The following is a 12,016-nucleotide window of genomic DNA, read 5'->3' on the forward strand; positions in this document are numbered from 1 at the left end:
CTGGTCCAACATACGAGTTCCTGTTTCAAGCCCCCACAGTATCCATGCATGCCAATGGGAGAATTCGGACAAAAACAGTCACCTGATGCACACACAGGCACATCAGTGAACAGTAAAACTGTACAGGTGTTCTCTGCCTCATGGAAGCCCCCAGTTAGTAAACTCTTACGCTCACAGGGGCTAAATGATAGGGTTGTATGCATGCTAGCAAAGCTTCCTTGGATTAGTGCCCGCATTTTAAGATATCATTACGTAATTTTCTAGGGACACATTTACAGCATTGAATGAGAGACAACTACTTAGAACGTATTCATCTGCAATAGTGCATATTTCTGCACTGTATTTCAGGAGAAAACTATTTTTATTTCCCAAAGGTCCCTAATGACATCATCACCTCCACGTCAGGCCTCATCCCCTGTGACCACCCCTCAGTGCCACTGTGGAACGCTTGTGAGCAAACTCCACACAGCCCCTGCTGCTCTTCCGTGCCCCCTTTCTAGCTCCTGCCTCAGGGGAGCCAGGCTGCATTTCCTTTGGGTGGGCAGTCACCCCACCTACTGCCCCTCCACAGGGGTTCCCTGCAGCCAGCTACAGGGTGGGACCACATCACTCCAGCAGCCTCCCCCCTGTTGTCCCCAAGATAAGAACACGATGCCTTGGTTCACTTAAGAGTTTCACTGACAGTTACTTTGGGGAAAATGACAGACATTAGCAAAAACAATAGACATGAGAAATAACTTAGAATTGTACAGCCTGTCATTTTAGTCTATGGTCCAAACTTCTCTGCAGCCTTTATGATGATAAAAGCCTAGCGCTGGCCTCCAGTGCACCTCACCAGACCTGTACCTTCTGACTCACTTTTCCCAGGGTCAAGCAACCTTCATTCTTCCAAGACAAACCCTGCTTCCCAGCTAAAACACAGCAATAGCATATAGCCAGCATTTCTGTTCCAGGCACTGGCGTCCCCGTTGGCCTCTCAGATGTCTGAGCCAACCAGTCTCAAAACACAAGCCAGCGGGGGTTCTTCCCCTCCTCCCTCACGCTCCCGCCCGCTATGACCAAATAAGCCCCCTTTCCACCCTGTGTCCCCCCAGCTCAGGCCCTCACTGCACCCCCCCCTCCTCCTCGCCGGGGTCCCACCTCCTCCGGTCAGCCTCCCTCCACCCCCCCAGCTTGCTGAGAGCTGCCTCCACCCCTCTCCTCGTGGCAGCTGCCTACCAAAACACGGTCACAATGTAAGTGCCTTAGCTGGGCTCCCTCTTTTCCTGAACACAAAGCTCTTGGATTCTGCTCTGTTCAGCTTCACTGTCCAGGGGGCCTCAGCATCTACTGCCAGGTTTCATCTCCCAAACCCCCCAGGCTCCCTCATAGACGCAGGTCAGCTCTCCACTGCAGTCACTTCCTTGCTGCCAGCCCAAGAAGCACAGCCTGTTTTCTGTTCCTATTTGATGCTGCCAGATCTCCTCTTGGGATCCCTCTCGGCATGAGACTGCCATCACCTCCAGGCCCTCTCTTTAAGGGTTTTCCCAGGAAACAGGCAGGAGTGATACACGGGGGGAAATGACACTCCCTCCAGGCAGAGCTCCCTGCCAGAAGCCACGGGGACTCCAGTTCTCTGCTTGGAACTGCATAGGGCAGAGTCCAGCTGGCCTGGAGAAGGTGCCCTAATGAAAAAACTATAGGGAGGGAGGGAGGGAAGCACAAGAGGGAGGGGATATGGGGAGATATATATATATGTATATATATATGTATAGCTGATTCACTTTGTTATAAAGCATAAACTACCACACCATTGTCAAACAACTGTACTCCAATAAAGACGTTAAAAAAAAAAAGAAAGAAAAGAAAAAACTAGTAAATGATTCCCAAAGTGGCCAGTCTGAACAATTTTAGTTCCAACGAGTAACCTACATTTGTGAGGGCCTGTGAGAGCAGAAGACGTTTCTCCACTCAGCCTCTGTCCTATCACTTCTAGCTTAGAGATCTATTATCTGCCCAGCATACCCCACGCCACACACACACCCCACACAAAATTAACTAGCAAAAGAATTAAGTCTTTTCACTTAATGGCTTTGGGAATAAAGATTTTCAAATCATTCCTTCAGTTTTCAGTTTAGCTGAATAATTGATATCTTTTTATTCAGGACCCTGAAGCCAAGAGTACTCATTTTTTCATGATGCTGTAGGGGGTTATTCTCATCGATTAAGGCAACAAAATGTTCTTTTTGGCTTTTAGGAAGTCTCTTTTGCAAAATATTTCAAAAATATTATATGATAGAATATACAACCTCAAGAGTGAACCCTACTGTAAACTATAAACTTTGGATAAAAATGATGTGTTAGGGGCTTCCCTAACACAGTTAGGGTGGCACAGTGGTTGAGAGTCCGCCTGCTGATGCAGGGGACATAGGTTCGTGCCCCGGTCCGGGAGGATCCCACATGCTGCGGAGCGGCTGGGCCCGTGAGCCATGGCCGCTGAGCCTGTGCGTCTGGAGCCTGTGCTCCCCAACGGGAGGGGCCGCAACAGTGAGAGGCCCACGTACCACAAAAAAAAAAAAAGATGTGTTAATCATGGTAAAGACTGGATCAGGTAAGAAAAATCAATAGATATTAAATCCAGGGGGAAATTCTGATGAGGATAACTGCATGGTCTCAAAGTGTCTCCCAACTGACTGCTTATTAGTTGCAAGGAAGGAAAAATATAGGTATTGTACAGAGGAGAAGGTAGAAAGCATCTTGGCTGGGTGATCAAATTAGCATCACCAATGAGGGACAGATGGCCACTGTGGGCCTCTGGATGTGATACCCAGGAGACATTCACCTAGGCAGCATTCCAGCCTGGAATGTATAACCTGATCTCATTTCAAGGAAACATCAGAATAAAAGTTCTATTAAAAAAGGAAAAAACAGTAATGTCATGAAAAACAAACGAGGCTGTGAAAATGTTCCAGATTTAAAGGTTAAAGAAACATAGCAACTAAACACAACATCCAACTCAAGACTGGACCCTGTACTTGGGGTGAGGCGCTATGAAGGACATTTTTGGTCCACTGACAAAATGTGCATATGGCAGTATTGTATCAATGTTAAATTTGCTGAGGTTGGTAACTGTACTGTGGTTAAAAGCAAGAAAATATCCCTATTTAAAAAAAATACATATTGAAGTATTTAAGGGTCAACAGCCATGATGTATGTAACTTATCCTCATAGGGTTCAGAAAAAAAAAGTTTTGGGGGTATGTATGTGTATTTATGAAGATAAGAGAGGCAGAGAAACTGCACAAATGATAAGCAAACATGGTAAAAATACCAGCAAAGGTGAATCTGGGCAAAGGGTATATGTGTCTTTGTACTATTTTTATTTTTTGCAATTTTTCTGTAAGTTTGAATTTATTTCAAAGAAAAAAAAAGTTTATGTTGCATTCAGGATGGGATCCTCAGTTCAGCTGGTCTCAATGGAAGCAGGAAGTCCCACCGAGGTTTATTAACAACCTCTCTAAAGCCTTGATCCTGACTGAGGCAGGTGTGAAAGGGGCATCCTGAGGCTGACCTCCTGACCTCCTGGCTCACAGACATGAACTCGACAGCCTGGCTGTGCACGTGTCCTCCTGTCGGACAGAGCCCTCTAAATGGAGAGCTGACGTGAGGGCAGCCCAGAGAAAACTGCAGACCCACCAAAGAAATCCAGCCCTAAAAGAAAGGTGTTTGTTTTCCTAAACAACCAGCAACACTGGGTTATCATCAATCCTTTCCATTTTTGCCAAACTGATGGCTGAAAACTAGAAAGCTGTTTAGAAGTGCATTTCTTTATTCTTGACTGAAGCTGAAGATTTTTTTCCATTTGAATACTGACTACTTGCACTTCTTTTGTGTGAAATGCCTGCCTGAATCCTTTGTCTATTTTTCTATTAGGTTTATCTTTCTTTTATGGATTTGAAAGATTTTAAGTAGTCTAGACTTTAATCCGTTGTCTATTATAAAGGTTGCAAAACATAACCTGTTGCTTGTCTTTTGTTTATGGTATCTTTTACCAGAGACATTTTGTTTTGACACAGTAAAATGTGTAACTGCTTTCCTTTCTGGTTTTTGGGTTTTGTAGCTCGCTTGGGAATTCCCTCCCCACCCTGTGATTATAAAAATCGTCTTTCCTCCTAGTTATTTTACAGGTTTTATTAAAAAATAAAGTAATAAGGTCTTTCACATCATCTGGAATTTATTTTTACATATGGAATGCAGTATGATTCCAACTTTTCCCCACATAAATACCCAACTGGCCCACCACCACTGAGCTGCTATTATCCGATTCAACATGCCACCCTATCATCTATTATATTCCTACATACCTAAGGGCCTGTTTTTGGCCTCTTTATTTTCTTCCTCTAACTGCTCCACCTATTTGCATGCTAACAGCAGATAATAAAGGTTTTAATTACCTTTATACTATGTTTTAAAAGGGGCCAAGCCCATCCCTTATTACTCTTTTTCAAAATTTCCTTTCAGACTGTGCTTCTAGTTGAACTCTGGAATCAGCTTAACAAAGTTCCATGAAATATCTGTTGAAATTCTGATCAGGTTTCCTTTTGGGCAGAAGTAGCATTTTTACCACACTGAGGCTTCCCATCCTAGAAAATCCTAAGGGTCTTCGCGGCATCGGGCTTACTTTCATTCAGTCCCATACCTCATACAGTGCCTAACAGACATTCAGGAAATACATGTTGAATAATTTTTTTTTAAGTTTCATATTTTCTTTATACAGGTTTACAAATATTTTGTAAGGATTATTCTTATATAATTTATATTTTTTGTTGCTACAATAAAAGGGACCTTTTTTCCATTACATTTTCTAACTAGTTGTTGGCATATAAGAAAGCAATTGGTCTCTGTACGTTGAGCTTGTATCTAGGCACCATACTGAACTATCATTTCTAAGAGTTTCTTAGTTCTCTTGGATAACCAGTTCAATAATCACACCATCTACCAATCTCACCTTCTTTCCAATATAAACACACCTTACTTCTTTGTAAAAATCTTTTGCCTTGGCTAGGCCTCCACAGCAATGTTAACATAGCAGTGATAGTAGGCATTCTTGGTTTTTCCTGACTGTAAATATCAATGTAAGTAACATGTCATTAAGTATAGTAGTTTTTGCTGTAGGTTTGTAGTAAGTATCCTTTATTAATAAACTATTTTTAATTTGCTAATTGTTTTCCTTTAATTATTAATGGGTACTGAATTTTATTCATTGCTTTTCTCCCATCTATCAGGTTGATCTTATGCAGGTAAAGCAGCTGGCACAGTGTCAATAAATATTAGCTGTTATTATTAAGGATAAATTTCCTAACGTGGAATGCTTTACAAATAATGTATAGAGAGGATGGCAAGCAAACTCACAGGAATCAACCACTAAAAACGGGATGGATTTCTAACAGGTTTCTGAGGCTTATAAACTAATGAATGGGATTTGGGGTGAGGAGAATGAACTCCCTCTAAAATGGCACGAAATTCTAGGTGTATGTGCAGTTTCCTGGAGAGATTTCACAGCTTTTCCCAGAGGGGTCTGTGTCCCAGAAAAGTTAACTATGGTTTTAAATGGGGGGGTGTTGAGGAAGAGAAGAAACACAAAACAAGGTTAAGGGCAGATTACCAAGGATAAATTCACTGCAACATGGAGGGGGTCTCCCCTGAGCCACGGTTCCAGTGTCAAAGAAAATGAATGATGGGGAAGGGAGTCCCAAAAGAACTTTCCCACCTTTTGTTTTTCTCTCTTCTCTTTCAAAAGTTCAAATACATTAACCGAGTCATATCTGCAGAAATGTATAGAGAGACTGCTCAGAGCAAGGGAAAAAGATAAGCACCCAGAGAATGGGTCTTGTTTGGTCCCAAAGATAAGCCTCATCTATGTCATGCTTTTAAGGGCCGAGAGACTAAAAAGATCCCATAGACCAGTCCTGGTTGGTCTTTTTTGTTACTTACTCCTGTTTTTAAGATAATGGATTTCAAACTAGTTCATCTCATAAACTTCTCATACCCTTTATCTCCAACAGATGGTGGCCAGATGGACTCAGTGACAAAAAGAAAATTGTGAAGAATTGTTATGATGGGAAGGAATGAACAGGCACAAAAGAAAATGCACAAGAATCAGGAGAGACACTAGGCAGAGCTAAGGAAGAATCAGATGTGGATTCAAAGTAACAGATTTTGGTCTTCAGGGACAGCACGAGAAGTCCCTACTCCAGGAATATAAGGGTTCTTCTATTCTGTTTTAGGTGTTAAAAATGTTTGATACTAATTTCCTCTGAGAAATGATTATGTAAGGACCATAAGGGATCAAATATGACTTTGTTTCCTTCCATACAGGACTGTGTTATCTTTGTCCCTTCTGGAGAGTTTGGGGCTTGGGATCAGGCCCCTGTTCTATGCCCACACATACAGCAATCTACTTAAAAGTCGTCATAACACCACCACTTAGAGAAAAGTAACAAACACCCTTCTTACCTGCCTAGGTGTTCAGCGTTCGGACTGACCAAGTACATTAGATTCCTGAGAGTATGCAGTGGTTGTAATTGATCTAAATTTACATGCTAGAAAAAGAAAAAAACTGATTAGTATTTTCAACCATGTAACAAATTAAAAATTAGCTCACAGCGTTATTTTCCATACCTGAGAAAAGCACAGGTAAAGAATATTTGTATTTAGTTTCTTCACTGCTCGAGTAAATTTCTGTTTGCTGAGGTTTTCTCCACAAAATTCACTGTAAGATAATGTACGATTTGTAAAGTTGTGATTTTTGAAGAAATTCTATGTTAAAATGTTCATTTTGAAGAGTATGCTTTACACTACAGTTCAGTACAAAACATACCCCATGTCCTTTGCTCTTAATAAATTGCACTTAACAGAAACTCTTCTAAGGATGAACTACTGCTCTCATAGCAATTTCACCACATCCATAAAATTAGAAATGCACTTATCTTTTGACCAAGCAATCCTACTTCTGAAAACTCACTCTACACAAATGCCTGCACACTAATAAAGCAACGAATGTACAGATTATTCCTTGAAGTATAAATTGGGGACAGAGCAGACCAGTATGATCTTGGTACATCTGTACAAATGAAAACTTTGCTACTATCCACGTTAGGCAGAGTGACAGCTGAAAGCCAACGATGGCCCTATAAGGCGCCACAGAATCTACAGCCTCCTGTCCCTGCTGCCTCGTTCTCTCACCCCGGGCTCTGCACCTGCCCTTCTCCTTGCCCAGGGATCCCTGTGGCCTGCTCCCGGCCTCCCCCAGGTTGACATGTGATTCCACACCTACCCAGTCAGACGTGGTAAACCCTTCCTTGCCCTCACGGCCCGCTCTTTCACCTGCTCTAATGGTCGCCCGAGCACTCATCACCACCTGACGTACTGTTCGTTTATCATGTGTCTCTCCGTTAAAGTTAAGTGTCAGAAGGGCAGAGGTTACGTTTTCATCACCACTGTACCCCCTCAGTGCCTAGAACAGTGCCTAGCACATAGCAGGTGCTCAACAAATCTTCGTAAATAAATAAAAAATTTAAAAAGCAAGGTGCAAAACACCTTAGTTTAGCATGATACCTTTTGTGTTTAAAGGGGGGTGGTGGTAGTGGTAATAACACACATTAATATTTACTTGAAATGCAAGGATAACTGGAGGGAGACAGGAAGGTCTTCGTAGGAACTGGGTGGACTATAAACCTTTACAATTTAAAAAACCTTTAAACCACGTGTTTTTCATTAAAAAAAAAATCGAAGTGTTACAATTTATCCAGTTCTTACACATAAGCATGCCCTCTGAATATCCTGGTTTTCCCTTAAATTATCTTTTCACATGGGAGAATTCCACGGTCTTTTCAAAGACGTCATGTGCAATTGTAAGATAATGACACAAATTTGCACACTGGCTTATGAAATCAATCTCAGTATTTCATGGTCAGACCTTTTCTCTCTTGATAATACTTAAATTCTTCTTTTTGTTTTAATTAGAATAAAGAACACAATAGGAACATAAGAGAGCCATGATAAAGATGACATCACCGTCTTCAATTACTTGCCTGTTGCACAGCTTTTTGGGAAGATTTACGTCGAGTATATGAGACAAAATGTTGACCAGCTGAGTCGCATAGCACAACGCAGCGCTAATCGTGTAAGCAGGGTTATTATGCTCCATATCTAAAGTATAAAAACAAGAGCCTAATCAAGACAGTATGGTACTGGCACAAAAACAGAAATATAGATCAATGGAACAGGAATAGAAAGCCCAGAGATAAACCCACGCGCATATGGTCACCTTATCTTTGATAAAGGAGGCAGGAATGTACAGTGGAGAAAGGACAGCCTCTTCAATAAGTGGTGCTGGGAAAACTGGACAGGTACATGTAAAAGTATGAGATTAGATCACTCCCCAACACCATACACAAAAATAAGCTCAAAATGGATTAAAGACCTAAATGTAAGGCCAGAAACTATCAAACTCTTAGAGGAAAACATAGGCAGAACACTCTATGACATAAATCACAGCCAGATCCTTTTTGACCCACCTCCTAGAGAAATGGAAATAAAAACAAAAATAAACAAATGGGACCTAATGAAACTTCAAAGCTTTTACACAGCAAAGGAAACCATAAACAAGACCAAAAGACAACCCTCAGAATGGGAGAAAATATTTGCAAATGAAGCAACTGACAAAGGATTAATCTCTAAAATTTATAAGCAGCTCATGCAGCTCAATAACAAAAAACAAACAACCCAATCCAAAAATGGGCAGAAGACTTAAATAGACATTTCTCTAAAGAAGATATACAGACTGCCAACAAACACATGCAAGAATGCTCAACATCATTAATCATTAGAGAAATGCAAATCAAAACTACAATGAGATATCACCTCACACTAGTCAGAATGGCCATCATCTAAAAATCTAGAAACAATAAATGCTGGAGAGGGTGTGGAGAAAATGGAACACTCTTGCACTGCTGGTGGGAATGTGAATTGGTACAGCCACTATGGAGAACAGTATGGAGGTTCCTTAAAAAACTACAAATAGAACTACCATATGACCCAGCAATCCCACTACTGGGCATATACCCTGAGAAAACCATAATTCACAAAGAGTCATGTACCAAAATGTTCACTGCAGCTCTATTTACAATAGCCCGGAGATGGAAACAACCTAAGTGTCCATCATCAGATGAATGGATAAAGAAGATGTGGCACATATACAGAATGGAATATTACTCAGCCATAAAAAGAAACGAAATTGAGCTATGTGTAATGAGGTGGATGGACCTAGAGTCTGTCATACAGAGTGAAGTCAGTCAGAAAGAGAAAGACAAATACCGTATGCTAACACATATATATGGAATTTAAGAAAAAAAAATGTCATGAAGGACCTAGGGGTAAGACAGGAATAAAGACACAGACCTACTAGAAAATGGACTTGAGGATATGGGGAGGGGGAAGGGTAAGCTGTGACAAAGCGAGAGAGTGGCATGGACATATATACACTAACAAACGTAAGGTAGATAGCTAGTGGGAAGCAGCCGCATAGCACAGGGAGATCAGCTCGGTGCTTTGTGACCACCTAGAGGGGTGGAATAGGGAGGGTGGGAGGCAGGGAGACGCAAGAGGGAAGAGATATGGGAACATATGTATATGTATAACTGAAGCACTTTGTTATAAAGCAGAAACTAACACACCATTGTAAACCAATTATACTCCAATAAAGATGTAAAAAACAAAAAACAAGAGCCATACACAAACAGCTTTAATTTCAACAAAAATATTAATGAACCTGGATTTTTGTGATCTGTGGTTTTGTCAATACATTATTGATGGCTATGCTTTGCTCTTTAGTAATAAAAGGTCCATGGCCAGACATTAGTATTTCATTGTTTATGATTTTTGCTGAGTGGAATGTAAGCTAAGCAAATGGGCCTAAATGGAGCCAGCACAAATGAAACTGATGTCTGAGCTGCTTGGACCTGATAATGTATTATTTATCCAAACAATTAATGCCCAACTTAAATGTGACCTCCTCAGAGAGGCCTCCCCTGACTACCCTATGGAGAAATAGTTCCTTCCTCTGTAGCCCCATCCCTGAAGGTGCTTGTTCTGTCGTCCATAGACCATACTCAGTGTATGATGCCTTTGATCATTACTTGCTTCCCTTCCTCTCCACAGAAAGGCAAAGGGCTACACTTGTCTTGGTGACATCACCTTTGTAGCACCTGCACTGTGCATTACAGAAAGCACATACTCACTAAATACTTGCTGGATGACTATATGAATAATCTTTCTCCACCAAAGAGAAGCTACTGAAGTTGTAAAGGGTTTTTCTACTGGGGTATTTCAATCTCCATTTAGGACTGATAAAAAAAGTTCTTTACAAAGTTCAAAACTTATAAAAACGGGACCCAACAGGCTAAATACACTTCTTTAAATAGATCTTTTTATATAAATAAAACAATATTGACCCCAAAAAGGTGAAATGTCTAAAAAAAAATACATGTTTTCAGTCCATCCACTGATAGATAAAATGTGGCATATTCATGCAATGGAGTATTATTCAGTCATAGAAAGAATGAAATGCTGATATGATACATGCTACAATGTGGATGAACCTTGAAAACATTATGCTAAATGAAAGAAAGCCAGACACAAAAGGCCACATAATGTATGATCCCATTTATATGAAATATCCAGAAGGGACACCTATAGAGACACAAAGCACAACAGTGGTTCCCAAGGGCTGGGAAGAGGTGGGAATGCGAGTGCCTGCTTCAAGCCCCAGAGTTTTTGTTTGGAGTGAAAAAATGCTTTGGATCTAGACAGAGGTGATGGTTGCACAACACTGTGAATGCACTAAATGCCACTGAATTGCTTCCTCTAAAACTGTTCATTTTGTTATATAAATTTTACCTCAATTAAAAAAATATATTTATAAAAGTTTTCAAAGACTATCTTGCTTCTCACCAGGTCCCTGCGTGGTTTTCTTCTCTTCCACCCAACTGTAGTAGGCAGAGTAGTCCCCATTGTTGGGAAGGCTAATCCAAGGCCCTGTAATGCTAATGCTGGTGTCCCCGTTGTGATCGTCACAGATCCATCTCCCCGAGAGGTAAGTTGTCCTCCGGGCTTCGGCAAGCTTGCTCACGGTGCTGGAGGTCATGGCACTGTCGCTCTCTGAAGACACGTCTGTGGGATCTCTAAAAACCGAAGATGCACATGGATGTCAAGGGGCTGGGTTTTGCAGAGCATGCAATTACTTGGCAGATACGCAGAACACTGGGAAGATGCACATGAGGACAGGAATTTTTTTTTTTTCCAGGTACAAGTCATAAATTTTATTAGAAGTTGAGTATCTGTTGAGGACAGGAATTTAACTGGAATATACAGAGGTAAGCAATTGCATCAGAGGTGAAGGTCAAACCAGCTGTGGCACAGAAGCCCACAGCATGTGAGGAAGATGGCACCATGAACTAGGGCTCCGAGTGGTAGGTTCTCAAACTATTTGGTCTCAAGACCCCTCTTACATGCTTAAAACATTTTGAGGATCCCAAAGAGTTTTCTGTATGTGGGTTAGATCTATTAATATTTACTGTATTAGAAATGAGGAAATTTTAAATTATTAACTGATTCAAAAATAAGAAACCCATTACATGTAACATAGCATGTTTTTATGAAAAAAATCTGTATTTTTCAAAACAAGAAAATTAGCAAAGGGTGACATTATTTGTTTACCAGCTGAGTTCACGGCACAGTGCAGCGCTGATCATGACTTTTGAAAAAATCTCTTTAATACCCACGTCTTTCCGTTGTGCTTTCAAGTAGATACAGTGTTCCATGGAAAAACCAACTAGTTTTGCTTACAACTCACTCAAGGGCTCTCCCTTGAGCCACCACGGCTTTCAGCATGCAGCAAATGTGCTTTCTGCAGACTTCCTACCTCGCTGCATGGCACAATCACATGTGCACGCAGGGATCGAGACATAATTTAAATA

The 12,016-nt window shown here is 41.1% G+C and overlaps 1 protein-coding gene across 1 annotated transcript in view; it reads right to left on the bottom strand.

The window, feature by feature from the left end:
- The window catches only part of ATG14 (autophagy related 14), a 38,796-nt gene that overhangs the window by 2,801 nt on the left and 23,979 nt on the right, over positions 1-12,016 (bottom strand). The window contains exons 6-9 of the mRNA XM_030855066.2: positions 10,992-11,221; positions 8,072-8,189; positions 6,660-6,750; positions 6,495-6,580 (exon numbers count right to left, since the gene is read on the bottom strand). Of these exons, the coding sequence (XP_030710926.1) occupies positions 6,495-6,580; positions 6,660-6,750; positions 8,072-8,189; positions 10,992-11,221 (525 nt within the window). The remainder of the gene's footprint in view (positions 1-6,494; positions 6,581-6,659; positions 6,751-8,071; positions 8,190-10,991; positions 11,222-12,016) is intronic.

The sequence above is a fragment of the Globicephala melas genome, chromosome 2, assembly GCF_963455315.2.
Source record: "Globicephala melas chromosome 2, mGloMel1.2, whole genome shotgun sequence".
In the NCBI taxonomy this organism is placed as follows: Eukaryota; Metazoa; Chordata; class Mammalia; order Artiodactyla; family Delphinidae; genus Globicephala; species Globicephala melas.